Raw genomic sequence first — 25,570 nt, 5'->3', positions numbered from 1 at the left:
TTTAAAATCACTGGCTTAACCAACATACATTGGCTTAATGACTTTAAATTATTTGCTGATTTTTTAAACATTACTCTAGAATTTCACTATACTTTCTTCAAAAGTTGAAAGTTACATAAATCATATTCAGTGATATTACCTTAATATCACGAACTTCATATGCTATCCTGTGGTCAGTGACTCTATCCTGGGTGAAGTTGTACGTCCGAATTCTTTCTGACTGGGCTCTTGTTCCCACCTGTGCCATAATGAAAAGCAATTCATATTTTAACTTTATATTACCTTTTTATAAAGAAAAAAAGTACTGGTAAATTACTTTCCTATGTTAACAGTTTAAACATTTTCTAAAGTTATACATACAAAGTGGCAAAGAGCAAGAATGGACAAAACTTAATACAGGTTTTAAAGCTTAATAATGGAGTAGGAATTTATGTCTCCTTGGTACTTCAAACTCCAATTATATAAAACCAATTATCTTTCCACTCCAATCAGTTCTTCCTCTTAGTTTCTATAAATGACACCACAATGTTCCCTTTGATCCAAGTCGAAAATTCTGACATCCTGCAACTTAGCAAACATTTCATGGGAGCTTACTATCAGCCAGGCTTTGATACAGACACTGAAAACCATCTTTAACTCATCCCATTCTCTACCTGCCCACTCCCAATGGTGTCAAGGATCTCTTATTATATCTTGCCCTTTCCATTGCTACTATTTATCATTCAAGGGCTCTTTACTTCCTGTGAAATCTCCTGGTTAATCTTCTATTTCTCTGCTTACAGTGTGTTCCCCTGCTTAGTCTTCCTCAAGCAGAGTTTTCTGATCAATTCTCTTCTTTGGTTCTTTATCTACTAAGCAGGCACAACTCAACTCAGAATGCAAGGCACTTCATAATTTGGCCAACTTTCCCAGTGTGACTTGTGAAAATGATGTGTACCTCTATAATGCTATTCACTGCATCATATCATTACTATGTGTGTATGTGAACTCTGCTAAAACATCACCTCAGGTGATGCCCTTCCCTAACACCCTCCCACCATCTATGCCACTCCTGGTCCCAGTAATTGAAATATGTTATTTGCCTCCTTTGAAACTCCACACCTTGGAATCTTCATGGCAACCCAAAGTTTGCCTTATGCTATGGTTATTTATATTCTTCTTAGTCTGTGCATGTCTCTTAGCTCCCAACATACGATACATACACCACCCTCTCACTCCCTTTCACTTTTTAAAATAAAAAAAGGAGACATTTTCTAAAGCAAATAAATATGAAACTAAACTCCTAAATATGGCTGATCATCAGGAAAGTTTTGTAAAATTAAACATTCCATAGCCCAAGCTCAGATATACTGAATCAGGGATTGTGCATTTTATTTACATATTTAAATTAAAAAAAAAAAAACTTTAGCTGAGAACATTTTTTTTCATTGCCTTTTTCAGAAAGAGGAGAGGGGCTGAGAGAGAGAAACACCGATGTAAGAGAGAAATATCAACTGGTTTCTTCTCATAGGCTCCCCTACCAACGATTGAACCCAGAACCCAGGAATGTGCCCTGACAGGGAATCGAACCCATGACCTTTCAGTGTATGGGATGACACTCCAACTGAGCCACACCAGCCAGGGCAGGGACTGTACATTTTAAAAACATTCCCTAGGCCATCCATTCTGTAACCAGCAGGTTTGGAAACTACTGTCCCAAAGCATGGTATCAATGTCCAGGACCCCACCCAGAGCAATTCCAGAATCTCTGAGAGTGGGACCTAGGCATCTACAAAGCTCTTTAGGTGATAAGTAGAGCCAGGGTTGAGAACCTGGCATAATGCCTTTCATATAAAAGCTACTGTATATATTAGCTGAAGAAAAACTTCTAAGCATTAGAAATACCTACTAAGAAATTTCAAACACATGGACAAGTTAATTGGGAAGCATGGAGGTCTTTTCTGGCCTCTCAAACCAGGCAATTAAAGATGATATATACATACAATTCTCATAAGGCTAATCTTCAATACTTATTTTAAAATTTAATAAGTGAGCCCTGACGGGTGTGGTTCCATTGGTTGGGCATCGGCCGACAAAGCAAAAGGTCGCTGATTCGATTCTTGGTGAGGGCACATGCCTGGGTTGTGGGTTTGGTTCCCAGACGAGGTGCGTTATGAGAGGCAACTGATCGATGTTTCTCTCTCACACTGATATTTCTCTCCCTCTCTTTCTCCCTCCTTTCCCCTTTCTCTAAAAATAAATAAATAACATCTTAAAAAAATACATGAAACCTCTAGTGCCAAAATGTCAAATAGCAAATAAATCCAATGTCTTATATTAAGTGTGGCAGATTTCACAATGTTTATATTATCACTCATTTGCCAAGAAGTAATGGTTCATAAATGAGTGTTCCTATCTGTAAATGTATAATACTGATGCTGTGCCACAATCTGGCATTACCACTAATAGAAGAGTAACATATTATTTATCCTGTTGTTTTAACTACTTGCAAGTGGGCAAGGGAAACCAGAAGGGAAAAAGAGTAAAAAGACTAGGACATCTAGGCAAAAAGAATAATGTTTAGTTCTAAGGAATTGATTATGCTATAAAGCCACAAAGTCCTCCAAATTTACTGTTGCATACAGATCTGCAAATAACACAAAAACACAGTTATTTCTAGATTTCACATTTTCTTCTAACATCTCTCAAATACGAACTGTTTTTTAGGATTTAAAATCAAACAACACTTTGTTTACCTAAAACAATGACATATAATCATTGTGCTTATGACCCATCTATAGATGTGAATAAATAATACTGTTCTTGTATACGGTACAAAATTCTAAAAGTACAAAATGGTATATAATGAAAACTAAATCTTCTACTCCTTGCCCTAGTCTCCTCAGTAGCAATTGCTGTTACCAGTTTTTTGTAGTGTCATTTATTTTTGATCTCATATAGTTATAATAAAAGCATAGGCTTTTAGATTTTAAAAAATCTCTTAATTTCCAGAGAATTATTTTGTTTTTTACACTAATTTCCTGTCAAGTTATGTTATAAACACTGGAAAGAAACAACTGGGAAATAATTTTTAGTTTATGCATATGCCATACACTCATTTACAAGCTGTCATGTCCAATTTTAGTCATAATCTGTCAGTCCAAATGCATTTAAAACTATTGCTCATTGACAAAGAAAGCATGTTTCCCTATGCTTTAGTATACGTCCACTCAATTAAAAACAAATACCACATCTTCTACATAACATCACTTTTTGTACAGAGGTATTAAATTATACCAAATAAATCTTACCTGCAGTTTTCTAGCACTTTGTTGTTGACACTTGTCTTTTTCAATAATCTGCTGGTAGAGTCTAGCTCTCAACACACGCAAAGCTATTTCTTTATTTTTTATCTGTGATCGTTCTTGTTGGCATTCCACTACAAGCCCTAAAAAAATAACAGGGATCAGAGGTAAGCTGTAGCCTCCACAAGCCAAAGTAAGATAGAAGTGTCAGTTATAGTTCAATAAAACTGGGAAAAAAAGAGACAGACTCGAGGAATAGTTTAAAGAAGGAATGTTTATCAAGAAAAGATCACAAAGGGTTAAATACATTTTAGACTTGGCATACTTCAGAAACTACACCTGGGTTATGATGTTAGCAGGGTAGATGGCTATTTAGATTCTGATATCTAAATGAGATATTTCGGATGAGAAAAGCAGTAGCACCTGCTAATGGTTACACATAATTTCATTCCCAGAGCTCTGCCTCTCCAGCCCAGCCAGCTCATCCAGACACTGCTTTTGTAGCTCAACAAAGAGCAAACTGCTGCACCGTCATGTAGTGCTACTCCATTCTCTGTCCTACATGAGTAGTCAGTTCTTCTCCTTTAAATCACAAATACACACCAAACTGATGTTTTAAAAATGACTTTATATATAGAAACTATTGAAAATAAACAGCTCAAACTCTTTCAAAGGAAGAGATCATAATGAATGTTTCTCAGTTGTCTTGGTTCTAAATCCAGCTAATCAACACAGCTAATCACATGTTTCAGATAACCAGCTTCTGAATTTGGGTGAATTCAGCCCATTGTGGAGCCCGGTAACTAGCCCAAATGTAATTCTGGAATGGTGACACCTTGAAACTTTAGGCTGCTGTTTTTAACTTTGCAGCTACCACTCTGAAGGTCTGTATCCAATCCTGCTCCCAGGTTAGAGGGCCCACTGCACTGATAGGGTGGTAAGTATTTTGCTGGAGATTTTAAAATGTCTATAAAATCCTACTCTCCAAACTACTGTCAAGGGATTGTGCCACCTCACAGTTAATCCTGAAACTGCTAATGACTTTCTTGTCGTCTAGTCTTCTCCTAATTCTCTAACATAGCCCCTGACAAAAGCAGGCTAAACTCATCAAGAAAAGATGGATTGTTTGTTCTTTCGGTGTTGACTTTTATAAGTACTTTATAAATTTTGGATATTAACTCCTTAGCAGATGTATCATTGGAGAATATGTTCTCCCATTTAATCGGCTGTCTTTTCATTTTGTTGATGGTTTCCTTTGCTGTGCAAAAACTTTTTAGTTTGATGTAGTTTCTTGTTTCCCTTGCCTGAAGAAATATATCAGAAAAAATACTGCTACAAGTAATGCCTGAAATTTTACTGCCTATGTTTTCTTCTAGGATTTTTAGGGTTTTGAGTCTAACATTTAAATCTTCAATCCATTTTGACTTTATTCAAAATGGCATAACAAGGTGGTCTACTTTCATTTTTCTGCATGTATCTGTCCAATTTTCCCAACACTATTTATTGAATAAAATATCTGTAGCCTATTGTATGTTTTTGCTTTCCCTGTCAAATATTGACAATGAAGGCATGCGTTTATTTCCAGAGTGAGCTTAAGCTTGTGGGTAGGAACCAGGTAAGAAACTCAAGAACCACAACTAAAAAACTGGTTTAAGCTGAAAATACCACCATGATGAAAGACAAGTGAACTTTAGGTGAACTGTGACTCTCTGACATATTAAAATCACTATGGAAGTGAGGGGAAAGTTAGGCACATTTTGGGTGGTATGCAAAAGGAAGGGGATAACTGCACATATGCCCCCTTTCCGACACAACATGTGCCTCCTTGAAGAAATTCGATCCTCTAGATTCTTGACATGTGCCTTAGTCTTTCCCTGGTTCTTTAAATTTACCCAATCATTTCACTGGGGTGAGAAGGTGCTTGTTGAGTGCAAGCTCACCCTCCTCCATTCCCTGATCAAAGAATAAAGTTTCTGTTCTGCTTTACTGAAATCTGTATGGTTTTATTGGCCTGAGAGACACTGGATGGAAGGATGTTGATTCTGGGTCCCTGATCCACAAGGGTTGGTGACACTATGTTTTCACGCTGTCTAAATAAGCTACAATCTACACTGACTAATACTTTAAGGGGGACACCTAAATTTTACGTCTTTTAGTTCAGATTTATTTATTTGCTTTTTTTTTTAACCCTCACCAGAGGATATGTTCATTGATTTTAGAGAAAGAGGAAGGGAGGGAGGGAGAGAGTGAGAAAAAGAGAGAAAAATATTGATGTGAGAAACACTGATTAGCTGTCTTCTATACACATCCCACCCAACCAGGAATCAGAACCAATAACCTATGTATGTGTCCTGACCAGGAATCGAGCCTGCAACCTTTTGGTGTACAGGATGATGCTCCAACTAACTGAGCCCCCTGCCAAGGTTAAACTTATTTCTTGAGTTCTCTACTGCAGCCATGTGTTTGGGCTGGAGTACCAACTGGTTTCCATCTTCCAGGCATTTGCCTGGAACTGTCTTAAATCTGGTATCCTTTTTTCACCACCTAAAAGAATGTGAAAATTTTGCCCTGGCTGCTCTGGCTTAGTGGACTGAATGCTGGTCTAGGAAGCAAGGGGTTGGTCGATGGATTCCCAGACAGAGCATATGCTTGGGTTGCCGGCCAGGTGCCCAGTAGGGGGGTGCGCGAGAGGCAACCACACATTGATGTTTCTCTCCTTCTCTTTCTCCTACCCTTCCCCTATCTTTAAAAATAAATAAAACCTTTTAAAGAAAGGAATATGAAAATTTCCATTACAAGATAGCTAGATAGTCATAAGGTTTTTTTCAAATTCATCTCCTTGTCAGCTGACCTGTACTGATTTTTGCTTAAGACTCCTGAGCTATTCCTATCCAGCAGCTCAGGCTAGAACTTATATGGCATAACACTCTTACTTAGCAGCTCGGTAATCCCTAAGGGAATCTTGTGATCTTATGTTTTTAATACCTTCCTATATGGGAATATTTAATCATAAATGCTCCTTCAAGAATAGAGGATTTGGCAGGGGTGAAAAGGTGTGCTAAATAATAGAAGAGCTATTGAAATAAGGTGCTGGGGCTGTTATAAAACTCTAAAAGGGCTTTTAGAAAAAATAAGTTTTCTCAGTGTTGTTTCAGTACTCTACAGGAGATTCCAAAATTGTAAGTAGTAATAGCACAAAGTGGTATTTAATATATATTTGCTGAATAACTACATATATTATTTAAAAGAATTTCAATTATAAGGGAGAACAAAAATACTGTATAATTTTTTTTAACCTCTTTGAAATTGAATTGCATCTTACAATCATTGGCATAGTTCAATTAACAGAATTTTTTATATTTCTTCATAGGAATAAAATAGTCTTGTGTTTGCCAATGGATGGGTTCTTAGATGACAGAAATTATATATAATCAGAGGTTAAATAAAAATTGAGCTATATAGAAGCAGTAGGTTAGAAAAAAATGTGATTCTTCAGAGTCCATGTGACTAGAGGAAAAGGAAGAATGACCTAGAGTTCTTACTTCCAAATCTATCTAGAACATACTTTCCACTCTAAGGGTCTTGGGATAGAAGAAATAGCCGAAAGGCTGAGTTTTCTTTGTAGCAGGCACTGAAATCATGACAAACTTCAAAGTATGAAGAAGAGGATTCATGAAATCATTTGCTCGTAGATGTATGGATTCATGAGTTAATAGACCTTGACATGCGTTGTCTCGGAAAGGTTTGAGGGTGAGCCTTAAGGCCCCTTTTACGTCAAAGAACCATTATTTAAGTGGCAAAAAAATAATTTGGCCCAAGATAAGTTTGAAAACACAAACAACAGTCACTTCTTGTAAATTAGGTACTTTATGGCTGCACAGGGTGGCTTTACAATCCTTTAATATGTTTTAAAGTATTCGGGCTCATTTCATCAAAATTTTTATCACCTTTTAACCCTACTTTTTTTCATTTTAATTAATCTAAAGTTAATTATTACTGTTCTGGACTGCTTATAATATAGAACAGTACCTTACAAAATAAAACACAAATATCCAATAATTTGTGTATTTCTTTTCTTTTAAGATTTTATTTATTTACTTTTAGAGAGAGGGGAAGGGAAGGAGAAAGAAAGGAAGATAACATTGGTTGGTTGTCTCTCACATGCCCCCAGCTGGGGACCTGGCCCAAAACCCAGGACATGCGGTGACTGGGAATCGAACTGGCAACCTTTCGGTTCACAGGCTAGCACTTAATCCACTGAGCTATACCAGCCAGGGCTCTGTATTTCTTAGGTAAATTATGGTAAGCTGCACAAATTATAACTTCCTTTTTGGTGAAAAAGGATATATTTCTACATGTGCATAGACAATAATTAGAAAGGATACACACCAAAGATACGTACTAGCAATGGTTAGTAAGTATATCTATAAATGTTTTCTGTTCTTATTTTGCTCATGTATATATTCTAAGTTTTTATAGGTTCTTAAAAACTAAAAATCAATACACAACACTTAAGAGACATTATAAAATTATCATACTCTTAGATATTTAGATCGTTTTAACGTTTGCTATTACAAACAGTACAAGCAATAATTGACTGAAAATGAACTTAAAACTTAAAAGTGATATTTGGACTTCTGGCCAATATTGAGGCATAGGTAGATACACTTTGCCTTCTCACACAACCAAAAGAAGGACAAGAACAAATTTAAAAACAAAAACTAACCAGAACTGTCAGAAAATCGAATTGTACGGAAACGTGACAACAAAGGAGCGAAAGAAACATTTGTCCAGACCAGTAGGAGAGGCAGAGGCGGGCAGCTGAGGCTGAGAGGACGCGTGGCAAGGCAGTGGCTGGAGGACCGGGTGGGCGAGGCGGCAGCTGGTGGGCTGGGCAGTCCCACATTTGCATGTGGATAAACTATGAGGAACAGCTGGGGAGCAAGACTGATCATACAATCCAAGGTTCCAGTGAAGGGAAAGACAGCCTCAAAACCCCTGGAGGTAAAAAACTGTGGGGGCAGTATTGGCAGGAAAAACTCTCAGCCTCACAGGAGAGTCCGTTGGAGAGACCCACAGGGCCCCAGAATGTACACAAACCCACCCACCCGGGAAATCAGAGCTAGAAAGGCCCAATTTGCTTGTGAGTAGCAGGAGAAGTGTCTGAAAACCTGCTGAGAGCTGAACAAGTGGCATTGTTCCCTCTCTGACCCCTCTCCCACACACAGTGTCACAACACAGGGACCTGGATTGCCCCATCCTGGCAAAACCTAAGGCTCCACCCCTTGCAAGGTAACAGGCATGCTGAGACAAAGAAATATGACACAAGTGAAAGAACAGATCAGAGCTCCAAAAATAGAACTAAGCTTTGAAGAGATAGCCAACCTATCAGATGCACAGTTCAAAACACTGGTAATCAGGATGCTCACAGAATTGGTTGAGTGTGGTCGTAAATGGAGGAAAAAGTGAAGGCTATGCAAAATGAAATAAAGAAAAATATACAGGGAACAAACAGTAAAGGTAAGGAAAAAAGGACTCACATCAAAGATTTGGAACAGAAGGAAGAGATAAACATTCAACCAGAAGAGAATGAAGAAACAAGAATTCAAAAAATTGAGAGGCTGAGGAACCTCTGGGACAACTTTAAACATTCCAATATCCAAATCATAAGGGAGCCAGAAGGAGAAGAGGAAGACCAAGAAATTGAAAACTTATGTGAACAAATAATGAAGGAGAACTTCCCCAATCTGGACTTTCAGGATTTCCAGGAAGCTCATAAAGTCCCAAAGAAGTTGGACCCAAGGAAGCACACACCAAGGCACACCATAATTAAGTTACTCAAGATTAAAGATAAGGAGAGGAAAAAGGAGTCAGTTACCTACAAAGGAGTTCCCATCTTAAGACTATCAGCTGATTTCTCCAAAGAAACCTTGCAGACAACAAGGGGCTGGCAAGAAGTATTCAAAGTCATGAAAGACAAGGACCTACATCCAAGATTACTCTATCCAGCAAAGCTATCATTTAGATGGAAGGGCAGATAAAGTACTTCCCAGATAAAGTCAAGCCAAAGGAGTTCATCATCACCAAGCCCTTATTATATGAAATGTTAAAGGGATTTATCTAAGAAAAAGATGAAGATCAGAAACTATGAACAGTAAAATGATAACAAACTCGCAACTATTAACAACTGAACCTAAAAAAACCAAAAACAAACTAAGCAAACAACTAGAACAGGAACAGAATCACAGAAACAGAGATCAGAGGGGAGGGGAAGGGGGAAGAATGGGGTAAAAGATACAGGGAATACACAGCATAAATAGTAGGTACAAAACAGGCAGGGAGGTTAAGAATAGTATAGGAAATGGAGAAGCCAAAGAACTTACATGTACGACCCATGGACATGAGCTAAAGCGAGAGAGGGGATGCTGGGGGTGGGGTGCAGGGTGGAGGGGTATAAAGGAGAGAAAAAAAAATGAGACAACTCTAATAGCATAATCAATAAATATATATTTAAAAGAAAATTCGAGAAATAAACAATTCTTAAGTTAAAAAAGAAAATAAGGTCTTTAAAAAGTAATTAAGATTAAAAGAGGTCATTAGGTTGAACTTTAATCCAATATTAGTGTCTTTATAAGAAAAGGAAATTGGGACACAGATACACACAGGGAGACCACGTGAAAACAGGGGTAGAAGACGGCCACCGACAAGACAAGGAGACTTCAGAGGAAACTAACCCTGCTGACACCTTGATCTGAGACTCCTTGCTTCCAGAATTGTGAGGAAATAAATATCTGTTTAAATCAAAAACAAAAGTGACATCTGATTTTAAGATGGCATCCTCCTTCTTTTAAGAAACTACATTAAAACAATATGAAAAGAAACAGAAACACAAACTTTATCTGAAATAAAATGAGATGATATATGTAGCCTCCAAACAAAATATATACAGACAGAAAGCAAATGGAAGAATAGTAAATGGCTTAGCAGAGTGGAGGAAGGTGAAACTTAGCTTCCTGTTGGAGATGATCAGAAACAAGCATATTTGCCCTGCTGAGTGTCAGAATGGTTTAGCAATTGAGGCATCAGTTAGTTCAGAAGTTGGGGTTAACGATTTGGGGACCAAAAACAGTCTTGAAGTAGAACTTCAAGTCCCCTCTCTCAATCTGTAGGAGGCAGGAGGTATCATCTTTAGATAAATTAGGAAAGTTCTAGACTTGAGACTAGATACAAAGAAGGGCAAATATGACGCATGGCACTGAAAACGAGAGGATTAATAAAAGTGTGTTATTAAATAGTGAGATCTTGTCCTTATTCCGTTATACCCTGGAGGATCCTTCTCAGGACCAACTATCCAAAAGAAAAGATCTAAAAACACTGGCATTTGCAGGTTCCTAATAAAAAAAAAAGCTGATTAATCACTTAACTGTCCTGCAATAAAACTTAGTAGTGGGTAAGTGGCACCCATACTCTCAAAGCTTTTAGAACCTCACTATTAAAAATGGATGGGCAGCCAAGGATTCCTAGATATTTCCAACATGAAAGTAAGACAGAAACAAACAGGAAAAATAAACTCAGAGAAAATAAAGACATTGCAGGAAGCAGGAAAAAACTTCAGGGAAACTAAAATTAATACAGGGTTCGGCAGAAGTAATGCCTGCTTGAGTGTGGTTGGTTAGGTAATAATATGGGTGTAATAACTTATAGTTTTAATTTGAAAATTTCACCTAAAATGTCATATGGTGTGCTTGAGTGTGATATTGTTATGTTACAGAATTACACGCTTATGATTTTGTAATAAAAGATTTTATAATAAAAAAGGGGCATTATTTGTGCCAGACACTGTATACTTGGGCAATAAGAAAAATGCATCAACAAAGCAAACAAGAGGATGCTATGAAAAAGGGACAATTCTGGGAATTAAAGTGTTGTACAAAAACTAAAACAATGTTATACATGATGTGAGAGGAAAAAAGAATAAAACAATAAATTCAAGAGGTCTAACATATGACTATTAAAAATTCTGGGAAGGGCAAAAAATGGTGAGTAAAAATTTATTGAAGAAAATGTTCAGAACTAAAGGGCACGAGTGTCTAGATAGAGAACAAACTGACAGCTGTTAGAGGGGAGGCAGGTTGTATGGCTGAATGAAAAGGATGAAGAGTTTAAGCGAAAAAAAAAATTCATGGACACAGACAACAGTGTGGTGATTGCAGAGAAAGTGGAGGAGGGTATGGGGGGATAAATGGTAATGGAGGGAGACTTGTCTTGGGGTGGTGAATATACAATGTAATATACAGATGATGTCATAGAATTGTACATCTGAAACTTATAATTTTATCAACCAATGTCACCCCAATAAATTCCATAAAAAAGAAAATAAAGGGCATGAGTTTCCCAATTGAAAGCAATAAATATAATGAATTACAAAAGCCTTAAATGTTCCAAGTGAAAATGATTTCCAACAATTGTTCATGATCAATGATGTGTGAGAATAAAACATTAAGAGATAAAAAATCTCAAAATATTTACATCTCATGCATCTTTTCTCAGGAAGCAACTTAAATGTGAGCTTCTCTAAAATGAGGGGGTAAACCAAGAAAGATGAAATGGGATCCAAGAAACAAGCGGTTCCAACACAAAACAGAAATTAAGGGAATTCCGACTTTTGGTGACCAGAACAACCTCTGCAGCCCAGGAGAGCAACCTGTCCAGACCTGGGGCAGGATAATGGAGTGGTCTGTCAGAGGTGTCATCAAAAGCATTATCCTTCTGCCCTGACCAGTATGGCTCAGTTGGGAGTCGTCCCGTGAAGTGAAGGGCTGCAGGTTTTATTCCTGGTCAGGGCACATGTCTGGGTTGTGGGTATGGTCCCTGGTAGGGGCGCATACAGGAGGCAACAAACTGATGTTCTTCTCTTGCATAATTGTTTCTCTCCCTCTCTCTCTCCCTCCCTTGCCCCCTCTCTAAAAATAAATAAATAAAATCTTTTTTTGTATTAAAAAAGCATTAGCCCTGAAGAAAACTGGGTTAATTTCATTTTACAGAGCTTTTGGAAGATGTACGAAGACTTAGGGTCAAAAAAGAAAAAAACAACTAAGCAAATAAAAAAAAAATTGAGGTAATTATTAACTTTAGGAATTGAAATTACAGTATATTACTTGGCTCAGCAGTGAACACTATTTACATGCACCTTATATAAAAACAGTAAAGATTAATTTTGCCAAAATATAAATATATTAAGAAGAGGAAAAGAAGATATTTATTATGAGAGAGCCAAAATCCTCATCTACTGTATTAGTCAATATATAATCTTATAATTACTTGATTAGATCTGCCTATTATTTAGAAACACTGAGATAATTACCAGAAAAAAATAGCTAAAAGAGCTTAAAGTGGTTGTGTCCAAATGACAGAAATTTAAGGTAAAGGAAAAAAGGAGGGGGAGGAAGAAGGGGCCCAGGAAGCTGCTTTCTTTTGTTATAGGACTTTACCATTGGACTTTTAAAGGCATACATGCAATATAAAAATGAATTTTAAAAAAATTTAAAAGGTTAAAACAAGTTTAAAAATCTGACAAATGGACTTCCAGTCAAAATGGAGGTGTAGGTAAACACGTCTCACCTCTGTGCACAACTATAGCACAAAATAAAATTACAGTACAAAATAAATATCACCCAGAATTGTCAGAAAATCGAGCTGTGTGGAAGCCCCAAACCAAGGATTTAAAGAAGTCACATTCATCCAGATGTGTAGGAGGGGTGGAGACGTGGAGAAATGCGGAGAGATGCAGAGAGGCTTGGAGACAGACTGGCATGGAGATGAAACAGGTGGTCCCACATCCACATGTGGTGGATAAAAAATGGGAGGGATACCTTGGGAGCAAGGGATCCCAGGTCCAGTCCAGACCACGCAGCCCAGGGTTGCAGGACCAGGAAGATAAAGTTCCATAAACTACGGCTTTAAAAACCAGTGAGTACTGGGGAGAAGAAACTGCGGGATTGTCAAAAGACTCCTCTTAAAGGGCCCACAGCAGATTTAGGATTCATGCAGACCTACCGCTTCTGGGATTCAGCACCAGGGCAACAGCTGGAAGGTCACCAGTGGCATATGGGGAGAAAGTGAAGTGTGAGTGCAGGGACACAGCTTCTTTCCTGGCAAAACTCCGGAGGCCAAGCAGCAGTATTGTCCCCTTGGCAAGCCCCTCCACACACAACAACAGAGCAGTAACACATGTTGCCCTGCCCTCTTGATTTCCTAAGCCTCCACCTCATACAACTCAACAGGTGTGCTTTTCTACAATAGACCACACTACTAAGAGAAGGAGTCAAAGCAGTTCTACCTAATACACAGAAATAAACACAGTGAGACTGTGAAATTGAGGAGACAAAGAAATATGGCCCAAATGAAGAACAGAACAAAACTCTGGAAAGAGAACTAAGTAAAATGGAGATAAGCAACCTGTCAGATGCAGAGTCCAAAACACTGGTTACCAGGATTCTCCAGAAACTCAATAGGTAATTCAACAGCATAAAGAAGACCCATAATGAAGGTTGCATTAAGTGAAATAAAAAAAAAAAATCTTCAGGGAACCAAGACTGAAATGGATGAAGCTGAGGGCCAAATCAACAAGTTAGAACACAAAGATGGAAAAAGCATTCAATCAGGACAGCAGGAAGAAAAAAGAATTCAAAAAAACAAGGATAGGCTTAGGAACCTCTGGGACACTTAAACATACCATCATCTGAATCATAGGGGTGCCAGAAGGAGAAGAGGGAAAGCAAGAAATTTAAAAATTTCAAAAACAATGAAAGAAAACTTCCCTAATTTGGTGAAGGAAATAGACATACAAGTCCAGGAAGCACAGAGTCCCAAACAAGATGGACACAAAGAGAACCACAGCAAGACACATCATAATTAAAATGCCAAAGGTTAAAGATAAAGAGAGAATCTGAAAAGCAGCAAGAGAAAAGCAGATAGTTACCTACAAAGGAGTTCCCATTAGACTGTCAGCTGATTTCTCAGAAGAAACTTTGCAGGCTAGAAGGGATTGGCAAGAAATATTCAAAGTGATGAAAAGCAAGGACCTACAATCTAGATTGTTCTACCTAGCGAAGCTATCATTTAGAATTGCAGGGGAGATAAAGTGCTTCCCAGAAAAGGTAAAATTAAAGGTGTTCATCATTACCAAGCCATTATATGAAATACTAAATGGAACTGCATAAGAAAAAGAGGAAGATAAAAATGATGAACATTAAAATGGCAATGAATTCACAACTGTCAATAACTGAATCCAAATGACATACTAAGCAAACAAGCAGAACAGGAACAGAATCATCGATTTAGAGAGTTATCAGCTGGGAGGGGGAAGGGCAAAAATGGGGGTAAAGATTCAGGGATTAAGAAGTACAAATTGGCAGGTACAAAACAGAGAGGGGGACATTAAGAACAGTGTAAGTAATAAAGTAACCAAAGAACTTGTATGCAACACTCATGGACATGAATAAGAAGGGGGGCATTGCTGGAGGGAATGGGGGTACCAGGTGGAGGGGTGCAAAGGGGGAAAACTGGGACAATTGTAATAGCATAATCAATAAAATGTTTTTTAAAAATCTGGAAAATGATAGAAATACTGAAAAATCACATTAAAGACTGCAAAACCATCTTGTAATGTACCAAAATCACCAGTATTCAAAAAGTGTTCATCTGCTGTCACAAGGGGCAAGTTTATGAAACTTGGGAAGGTGGTGCTGGTCCTGGCTGGACACTACTTAGCACGTAAAGCAGTCATCATGAAGAACAATGATGGTGACTGAAGTGAGAGATGGGGAGAGGGAAAGGGAGGGCAAGAAAGGAGGACAAGGAGAGAGAGAGAGAAATACTACACTCAGATCGTTGTTGGAGCCAAGAGTAGGCACCAGGAAGGATCTCCTGTTGGTAGCTGGTTATACTAACTAAACATAGCGATGAGGAGCCAGCCTAAATCTCACCTGTTTGTTTCTTTTGAGCCATCTAACCAGGGCTGGGTGATCTAACCTCCATTTTCTCATCTGTAAAATGAGTAATCATAGTTGCTACCTCATAGGTTCATCGGGAGAATTAATGTATATGTAAAGCACCAGACTGCTCTACAGCCATGCTCTGGTGGCTGGTTGCCGCAAAGTGACAGCCTCCATGGGCAAGAAGAAAATTGCCAAGAGGTCAAAGTTTACGTTTTTAATGAAAGTTTATAACTACAATCAACTCATGCCCACAAGGTACTCTGGGGATCTCTCTTTGGACAAAACTGTCATCAACTAGGACATCTTCAGAAACCCTGTCTGAAACCCAAGGCCTGATGGAAGGCCAAGGTCAAGTTCGAAAAGAGATATGAGACTGGTAAGAACAAATGGTTCTTCCAGAAGCTGTGGTTTTGGATCTTTTTTGTTTCAGTCATTAAAAATCAAAAATAAAATAAAATAAAATAAAATAACTATTCATGCAGAAGACCCTAATGGAATGACTAGTCAATCTATAAGGTGATAAAAGATCTACTGCAGTGGCATGTCCAATACTACTTTCAGGTTTGTTTTTAGGCTAGGGTGCCTCTAGTTGCTTACTCCTGTGGCAGCTGCCCTGAATAGGTACAGTCTCTCTCTGTCTCCTTTGAGAGAGGTGTCTTTTCCAAACAGAAGGTAAGTATGAACACATTGTGGATCTCAGACTTGTGACCCCAATGTCACCTTTAAAGGGTTTGTGTGAGACACTAACATGGGAAGATTTCCTTCTAAATGCTAAATAGTTTTATAAGTCATTAAAAAAAGTTAAAAGTACAAAAGCAAAGGGACTTGGTTACCTGTGGGGACATGGACAAGTCTGACAGCACTATCAGTTGTATTAACATGCTGTCCTCCTGCTCCTTTGGCCCGAAATGTATCTATTCGCAAATCCTTGGGGTCCACTTTTACATCTACCTAGAACAGAGAGTATAACATAAGTACATTCTACACTCAATGAATACTTTCATATTAAATTTATTCCAAAAACTTTCAAATGGACTGTATTGCTTTGTGTCACAACCACTATACTAAGAGGTAAAATAAACTCCCAATTTCAATGGATGCTATTTTTTAACATTGACATAAGATGCTATGAGACCATTATATTATGCAGTCTTTCATCATCCATCATCCTAGCAAGCTACATCAGACAAAAAATATATAAAACATAAATATAACATATATTTATAAATATAAGTATATTATATAATATACATTGTACATAATTTATATTTTATATATAAACTGTAAAGTATGTACGTATATATATATCTATACATAAAGTTAATCCTTATTATTTCCTGATTCTGTATTTGAAAATTCACCTACTCACTAAAATGTATTTGCTCCCCAAAATCAATTACTACAGAACTTTCACAGTCATTAGAAGACAGCACATGCAGCAAAAAGTTCAAGTTACTCCACATGTGCGCATTCCCAGCTGAGGACAAACAAGGTGATGACACTCTGCTTTCTTATTTCAGTATGACTAGAGGATGAAGACAGGAAGAGAACAGGGCAGTGTGATGCAAGAAGCTCTAGCTCTGGGGCTAGTTGAAAAGGGTTTGAATCCCAGCTCTGGCACCTGTTAGTGAGGTGACGTCAAGAGAGTCACTTAACACTTCTGAAACCTCATTTTGTCTTTATATAATAAATAGATTCTACCAGGATGGGTTGTTTTTAGGATTTAAGATTATAATCTATGTGAGATATATATATTCCCCCCAGGAGAAATGGTTCGGTATTTGCTAAATCAGAGTTCACTGCAACTTTATAGAACATTACTATGAAGAATGAGAATCAAGTATCTGTGCGTGTGCATGCACACTGGCTGAATGAAGGTACCCAAAAAATATGTTCATATTCTAAACATTGGAACTTTATTTGGAAAAAGGGTCTTTGTACATGTGATTGAGGTAAGATGAGATCATCCTGGATTATTCAGATAAGACCTAAACCCAAAAATGTGTCCTTAGAAGAGACACCTAGAGGCGAGAGAACAGAACATGAATTCAGAGGCAGAATCGAGTTATACAGCTTCAAACACAGGAACGCCTAGAGACACAAGAAACTAGAAGGTACAAGGGAAAATTCTCCCCTAAAGCTTTGCAGGGAGCACAGCCCTACCAATACCTTGATTTTTAAGATATACAAGGTTTGTCTAGGAGGTACCTAGCGATATAGTATGAAAAATGGAGACATTTATTGAAAAAGATACATGACACAAGAAACATTGTACGTAAGACAGTGACACCTCAGTCCCCTTCAAGGTAAGCACCTTGGGACCTCACACAGTTTTCCCAAACACCATCAGCTGCCCCGTCGTATTTTCCTGAATCTCACTGATGGTCTGAAATCTCTCCCCTTTCAAAAGTGTTTTCAGTTTTGGGAAAAGCCAGAAGTCACAGGGCGCCAAATCTCGGCTGTAGGATGGCTGAGTCACCTGGGCCATGTGATGTTTTGCTAAAAAAGTCTTCAAAAGACATGATACATGAGTAGGCATGTTGTCCTGATGAAGCTGCCAATCATCAGTTGCTCATAGCTGAGGCCTTCTGAATCATTCAAATAGTTCTGCGGAGGGGTGTCCAAGCTTAATGCAAAATTTGATGCAGATTCGTTGCTTTACTTGCTCAGCCATTTTGAATTCGATGACCACACAGTACTCATGCTCACTTAATAGGGTCTACTGTGCAGTGAAATCTTCGCTGATCAGTGAAATCTAGTACAGTGAAATCTTCATTGATCATGCATGCGCATTCCAGTGCACTTTCCATGGCTGCCCGGTTACAGTGATGTCGCGTAAACCATTCTTGTTATATTAACAACCGTTGGACTCTTTCCAGATAGACCTCATATATATACCATCCATATCCATCCATACAAATATTTTAAAAATATGCTGTTTTTGAAAGGAGATTTAACATTCTGTTCCACATTAATCACTTATTTGTTTGACAGAGAGTGTGACTTTTCTCTTTGAAAAGTACATTAACAAAAGGTCAAAGTTAGAATCTGACATACAACTTAGTTGGCTGCTCTTTTGTTTCTTCTATAAGGAGTGCAATATTATGAAGAAAAAAATTATATGTCCTTTTGTTAATATATGCCAGTGTTGAGTACCTAAATAAACACTAAAGAATTTTATAAAATGTTCTTTAATGTGTAAAAAGCAGAATATGTATAATAAAACAAATCTTGAGAAGCAAAAAATAAACACTAAAGAAAGAGTAATATCTCATTTCCTGTGATTATAGTATATGAAGTAGTTACACAGCAAATATAAAGATATTATATGTGATATTTTAAATGTTACAAAAACTATCTAATGACTTTTGGGAAATTCTGAATATAGAAACAGTGATTAATAAAATAAAAAAATTTTAATGTCAATTAAGAGAATAAGACCTTGTTCTTTTAGAAAAATAAAGCTTCACTAAGTGAGTTTAATTTTCAAGAATATGAAGACAACAAGCAAATAGGTGGGAATGGAGTGGAAGGAATAAAGATGGAAGCAAGACAACTCTATGGTTTTGATTTCTGAACCATATAAATGCTTACATACACCAAAAATAAAATGAGATAAAAGAAAAATGAAAAATCAGATCTTAAAATTAAATATAAACAGAAACAAATGAACCAAAATATTTACCATAATGATAGCATAACCACACAGAAAAATATTATTTCAGATTATCTTTCAACATAGTGTTCTCACTATGCTTTCTTGGTAAGTTACATTCTAAGAACAGAAATCTTAAATATTACTCTGTAATTTACTATGTGTTAGTTACTTCTCAGTATTTGAGAAACTCAGGCTTTCCAGCATAACACCCATTTACAAAGAATGTTTTCAATGTCTCCTGGTGAGGTTACCTCATCTGGTTGAGGGAGGACAATAACTGACATTGTTCCTGTGTGAATACGCTGCATCCTTGATGACAGGCCCACCTCAGGGATTCGCTGAACTCGGTGAATCCCACCTTCATACTTCAAATGCTTATAGACATTGTCACCAGAAATTCGGGCAGCTGCATGATGTAGCCCACCTAGGAAAAAATATCCCAAACTATTAATGAATTCTAATTTGAAAGGGATAAAGATCTTAAACATTGTTAATCTAAGGCCTGACTGGGAAATGGAGAGCATAAAGAAGGTACAAAACTGTATTTTCCAAATGTAAATGTAGAAATATATAAAAGAAAACATAACAAAATGTTATGTATGGTTATCTCCAGGGAACAGAATAGCAGCAGATTTTTATTTTACTTCTTAGTTTTTTGTCTCTCAATTTTCTGTAATAAACAAGTTTTACTTTTATAAAAATACAATTAGAAAAACAATACTAGGACATTTTCTGCTTGAACTACCCTATCCCATCTTGGGCTAAGATAGTGCCATATATAAAAGAATACTTAATTACATAACACTTCGTTAATGATGAATAACTCTATAGATCCTCTCAAGTTTTCAAGGATCTATTGAAATGTACCTCTGACTTATCTGTTGAGCACGAAGATTATCACAGAAGAATCTTAATGCCTAGGCTAGCTTCCTATCAAATATGTTTTTAAAAAAAGTTTTATCTTTTGATAATTATACAGACATAGAAAACCACATGAATGAAACGTATGGCTTAACGACCACAAGATCAAAAGAAAGAACTTTGTCAGTCATCCCAAAAGCCATCTCAATGTCTCTTTCCAGTTACAATCTTCTCCCTTTCTCATGAGTAATCATTATTCTGAGTTTTATTCCCTTTTCTAAAAATAATTGTATTACCTAAATGTGCTGCACTAGGCATTATACTTAAGTCTTGTCCATTTAAAAAAAGTTTGATTACATCTTAAAAATTTTTTTTTATCCTTACCCGAGGACATGCTTTTTGATTTTTGTGAGACAGGAAGGGAGGGAGAAAGAAAGGGAGAAAAACATGGATCAGTTGCCCTACTATGCTCCCCAACCAGGGACAAACTACAATGCCTGGATTCCCTGACCGGGAATCAAACCCATGATCATTCAGATTGTGGGACATCACCCAGCCAACTGAGCCACACTGGCCAGTGCTGATTACATCTTTTAAATCCCTTAATCTGTAGATTCATCATCCATCTCTTTTGTTTCCTACAAATTATCTGTTGAGGAAACTGGACTGTTGACCTGCAGAATTTCCCACAGTCTGATTTTGTTGATTAGATATTCTTGGCAAAATTCAACCTGTTCTGCTGCCCTCTGTATTGGTTGCAATTGGGTAGCTAGACCCAGAGACTGGATCAGACACTAGCTTGAGCTCCTTGGTAAATCTGGTTGTCTCTATTTTTATGGTCTTGATACCCTTTGACGCTTACTGTATCATGGGGTTGTAAAATGGTGACAGTCTAATTTTATCATTTCTTTGTTTTGGGAGAAAGATGGTGGAGGAGTGAATGGGAGTCATGCTGTCCTCCTCCCAAGACCAAACTGGAATTGTGACTAAATAGGGGAGAAATCACCTGGAAAACAATGAAACGATAGAGGGAGACGAGCCTTGGAGCCGCGGACAGACAGTGAAATCAACTTTCACGCATCCCAACGAGTGAGAACTGCAGTGGAGGCTCGAGAGGGTGGGCTAGGCGCTCACAGGCACCAGCACCAGAGGGACATTGAAACGGCCAGTTGGCTCCTCCTGAGAAGAACAGGGTCTGAACCATAAACAGGGACCCCTAGACTACAGCAGCTGAAACCAGAAAAATGCACAGACAAAACACAACCCCAAAAAGCTTAGGGGCGCTCTCTGCCAGAGACAGGTGGCTCGAGATGCAAAGAGACATTTAAAGGGACAATGTGAAAATTTGCAGTGGCAGCTGCCTTCCTTGACCTCTAGGTAGAGGCAGCAGCCGAGTGGGCTGGTGCCTGGGAAAAGATTGGTGAGGAAGACTTTGTGAAGAGAACTGAGACAGTGGCCAACGGAGCCCTGGTCATAACTCACTTCCCACTCTGCAGCTACCATCTTGCTCAGGGATAAGTGAATCAATAAACCTGCCTTTTGTATACTCCACACACAGCTTGTGCGCGTGTGGGCTGGGGGCTGAGAGCAGACTGGCTGGAAGAAATAGAGGATCCCTGGTCAAAGGGGATACACAGCTGTATAGAGACCCTTGAGGAGAAACTGGAGACACGGGCATTGGGGAAAGAACTGGAGGAGTAACCAGAGAGTCCCGGTGCTGAATCTTCTACCAGTCCACGTTCTCCATCTTGCTCAGGTGGATTACTCCCCTGAGTGACAGCAGCCTATAAGGACACGATAGGCCTGCCATCAGGAGGCAATGCTCCGCCCTGTGGTGCCTAAGCCTGACAAATGAGGACAGAGTGACCAGATTGACAATTATAGGAGACAGACACAGACAGTAGATTCCTGGAAGGCTCAAACAAACGACCCAAGGTCAGACAGGGTCAACAAATGACATCATCAGAGTCAGACCCAGAAAGAAAAGGAAAAATAAGTAAATAAAAAGACCTGCCTACTACCATAGAAGCTTAATCCACAAAGGCAGGAAATCTAGATGGATCAATTGAAGCAGAAGCAAACAAATAAAAATAAAAATAAAAATAAAAAACCTCTCACAAAAACAAGAAGAAAAAGAAGTTCGCCCCAAATGAGGGGAAAGGAGGAATCCCCACAAAGAGAGCTCAATGAAATAGAGGCAAGGGAACTATCAGATATTGCATTCAAAACAATGACTCTAAGGAAGCTCAATGAGCTCAGCCATCTCAAAGAGAACTATGAGAAACTGCAGGGAAACTATCAGGACCTTATGGGAAACGGTATCAACCTGATAAAGGACACAGAAACTAACAAGAAGACACAAGAGGATATGAAGAATACCATTTCTCAATTGAAGAACACAGAAGGAATCAAAAGCAGACTAAATCAAGCAGAGGATCAAATCAGCGAGCTGGAGGAGAAGGTAGAAAAAAGCTCCCAGAAAGAACAAGAAATGGAAAAAAGACTCAAAAAGAATAAAGAGGCATTCAGGGAAATGCAGGACAACCTGAAATGCAATAACATCCACAAAATAGGGATCTCAGAAAGAGAAGAAGAGGAGCAAGGGATAGAGAAACTCTTTGAAAAAGTAATGATGGAAAATTTATGCAATTTGAGAAGAGAAAAGGTCTCACGGATCCAGGTAGCACAGAAGGCCCCATTCAAGAGGAGCCCAATGAAGCTCACTGCAAGACACATCATCATTAAAATGGCAAATATCAAAGACAAAGAAAATATCCTAAAGGTATCAAGGGAGAAACAGGTAGTAACATACAAGGGAGCCCCAATACGGCTAGCAGCTGACTTCTCAACAGAAACACTACAAGACAGAAGAGAATGGCAAGAAATATTCCAAGTAGTGAAAAGCAAAGGCCTACAACCAAGGCTTCTCTACCCAGAAAGACTCTCAATTAAAATAGAAGGGGAAATAAGGAGTTTCCCAGACAAAAGAAGGCTAAAAGAATATGTCTCCACCAAACCAGCACTACAAGATATGCTAAAGGGACTGGTTTAAGAAGATGAAGGAAAAAGGTGAGAAAGAGAAAAACACAGGTACAAAGAGAAAAAAATGAGTAAGCTTCTATCAATAATAACTCTCAATGTAAATGGACTAAATGCCCCAATCAAAAGACACAGCATAGTTGAATGGATAAGAAAACATGACCCACACATACGCTGCCCACAAGAGACCCACCTCAGAGCAAAAAACCTACACAGATTGAAAGTAAAGAGATGGAAAAAAATATTCCAGGCAAATGGGCAAGAGAAGAAAGCAGGGGTAGCAATACTTATATCAGACAAAATAGATTTCAAAACAAAGGCCATAAAAAGAGACCCAGAGGGACACTTTATAATACTTAAAGGAAGAATCTATCAAGAAGACATATAAGTAAACTTATATGCACTCAACATAGAAGCACCTAAATATAAAGGAAAATCTTGGACGACTTCAAAAAAGATACAGACAGCAACACACTGATCATAGGGAATTTTAACACCCCACTGTCGAAAATGGACATATTTTCAAAATAAAACATCAACAAGGATATTGTGGAGCTGACTGACGCGTTAAATCAAATGGACTTAACTGACATATATAGAACCTTACATCCCAAAGAAGCAAAATACACATTCTTTTCAAATGTGCATGGAACTTTTTCAAAGATAGATCACAGGATTGGACGCAAAGCAAGCCTCAGCAAAGTCAGGAAAATTGAAATAATACTAAGCTTTTTCTCAGACCACAACGGCTTGAAACTGGAAATCAACCTCAAAGAGAAACCTCAAAAACTTGCAAACTCATAGAGACTGAAGAGTAGACTATTAAACAATGAATGGGTCAATAATGAGATAAGAGAAGATATCAAAAAGTTTCTGGAAACAAATGAAAATGATCATATAACAGTCGAAATCTATGGGACATAGAAAAGGCAGTTCTGAGAGGAAGTTCATAGCTATATAGGACTACCTAAAAAAGATAGAAACATTTCAAATAAAAGACCTAACACTACAACTTCAAGAACTGGAGAAACAACAAAAAATAAATCCCAGAGCAAATAGAAGGAAGGAAATAATCAAGATCAGAGAAGAACTGAATGACATAGAGATGAAAAGAACAATTCAAAGGATCAACTAATCCAGGAGCTGGTTCTTTGAAAAGATAATTAAAATTGACAAGCCTTTAAGCAGACTCATCAAGAATAAAAGGGAGAGGACCCAAATTAATAATATCAGAAATGAAAGAGGAGAAATAACTGATTACCACAGAAATACGAAGGATTGTGAGAAACTACTATGAACAATTATATATGCCAAGAAATTTGAAAACCTTGATGAGATGGACAAATTTCTAGAAAAGTATAATCTTCCAACACTGAAGGAGGAAGAGCAGAAAGCTTGAACAGACCGATAACAGCTGGGGAATTTGAAGCAGTCATCAAGAAACTCCTGGCACACAAAAGTCCAGGGCTGGATGGTTTCACAGGAGAATTTTATAAAACATTTAAGGAAGAGCTAACCCCTGTCCTTCTCAGACTATTCCAAAAAATCCAAGAGGAGGGAAGACTCCCAGACTTTCTATGAGGCCAGCATCACCCTGATCCCAAAACCAGATAAAGACCCTACAAAGAAAGAAAACTACAGGCCAATTTCGCTGATGAACGTAGACGCTAAAACCCTCAACAAAATATTGGCAAACCGCATCCAGCAATACATTCAAAAGATTATCCACCACGATCAAGTGGGATTCATCCCAGGCATGCAGGGATGGTCCAATATATGCAAATCAGTAACCGTGATACATCACATAAATAAAAGAAAAGACAAAAACCACATGATCATCTGAATAGATGCAGAAAAAGCTTTCAATAAGGTACAGCACCCATTTATGATCAAAACACTCAGCAAAATGGGAATAAATGGGGCATTCCTCAATGTAATAAAGGCCACATATGAAAAACCTACAGCCAATATCATACTCAACGGGCAAAAACTGAAAGCTTTCCCACTAAGATCGGGAACACGACAAGGATGTGCGCTCTCACCGCTTCTTTTCAACATCGTATTGGAAGTCCTAGCCACAGCGGTCAGACAAGAGAAAGAGATAAAAGGCGTCCAAATAGGAAAGAAGGAAGTAAAGCTGTCATTGTTTGCTGATGACATGATAGTGTACATAGAGAATTTGTAGACTCTACCAAAAAACTCCTTAACCTAATAAGTGAATTTGGCAAAACAGCAGGATACAAAGTCAACATTCAGATCAAAGGCATTTTTGTATACCAGCAATGCAATAGAAGAAGAAATCAGAAAAAAAAATACCATTCGATATAGCAAGAAGAAAAATAAAGTACCTAAGAATAAATTTAACCAAAGAGGTAAAAGACCTGTACGCAGAAAACTACACAACATTGAAAAAAGAAATTAAGGAAGACACAAATAAATGGAAGCATATACCGTGCTCATGGATTGGAAGAATTAATATCATCAAAATGTCCATACTACCCAAAGCAATTTATAGATTCAACACAATCCCTATTAAGATACCAATGACATAGTTCACAGAAATAGAACAGACATTTCAAAAATTTATATGGAACCATAAACGACCCCGAATAGCCTCAGCAATTTTGAGAAAGAAACACAAAGTAGGAGGGATCACAATACCGGACATCAAACTCTACTACAAAGCCACTATACTCCAAACAATCTGGTACTGGCACAAGAACAGACTC

General features: G+C 37.9%; 1 protein-coding gene and 1 pseudogene across 7 annotated transcripts in view; one reads left to right on the top strand and one right to left on the bottom strand.

The window, feature by feature from the left end:
- Positions 1-25,570, bottom strand: part of MTRF1 (mitochondrial translation release factor 1) — a 53,995-nt gene that overhangs the window by 11,666 nt on the left and 16,759 nt on the right. For all 7 annotated transcript variants that reach the window (XR_008530241.1, XM_054586393.1, XM_054586394.1 and 4 more), the window contains exons 6-9: positions 19,193-19,365; positions 16,117-16,234; positions 3,291-3,427; positions 140-238 (exon numbers count right to left, since the gene is read on the bottom strand). Coding sequence is in view for 6 of the 7 variants with exons in the window: in XM_054586393.1 (XP_054442368.1) it covers positions 140-238; positions 3,291-3,427; positions 16,117-16,234; positions 19,193-19,365 (527 nt within the window). In the remaining variant the exon portion in view is untranslated. The remainder of the gene's footprint in view (positions 1-139; positions 239-3,290; positions 3,428-16,116; positions 16,235-19,192; positions 19,366-25,570) is intronic.
- LOC129080998 (60S ribosomal protein L27-like) lies at positions 14,976-15,733 on the top strand (annotated as a pseudogene).

Source organism: Pteronotus mesoamericanus, unplaced genomic scaffold (genome assembly GCF_021234165.1).
Source record: "Pteronotus mesoamericanus isolate MK-2021 breed Mesoamerican mustached bat unplaced genomic scaffold, CSHL_Meso_final contig_94, whole genome shotgun sequence".
Lineage (NCBI taxonomy): Eukaryota > Metazoa > Chordata > Mammalia > Chiroptera > Mormoopidae > Pteronotus > Pteronotus mesoamericanus.
The sequence above is the reverse complement of the archived record's forward strand: the minus strand, read 5'-3'. Positions and strand labels throughout refer to the sequence as shown.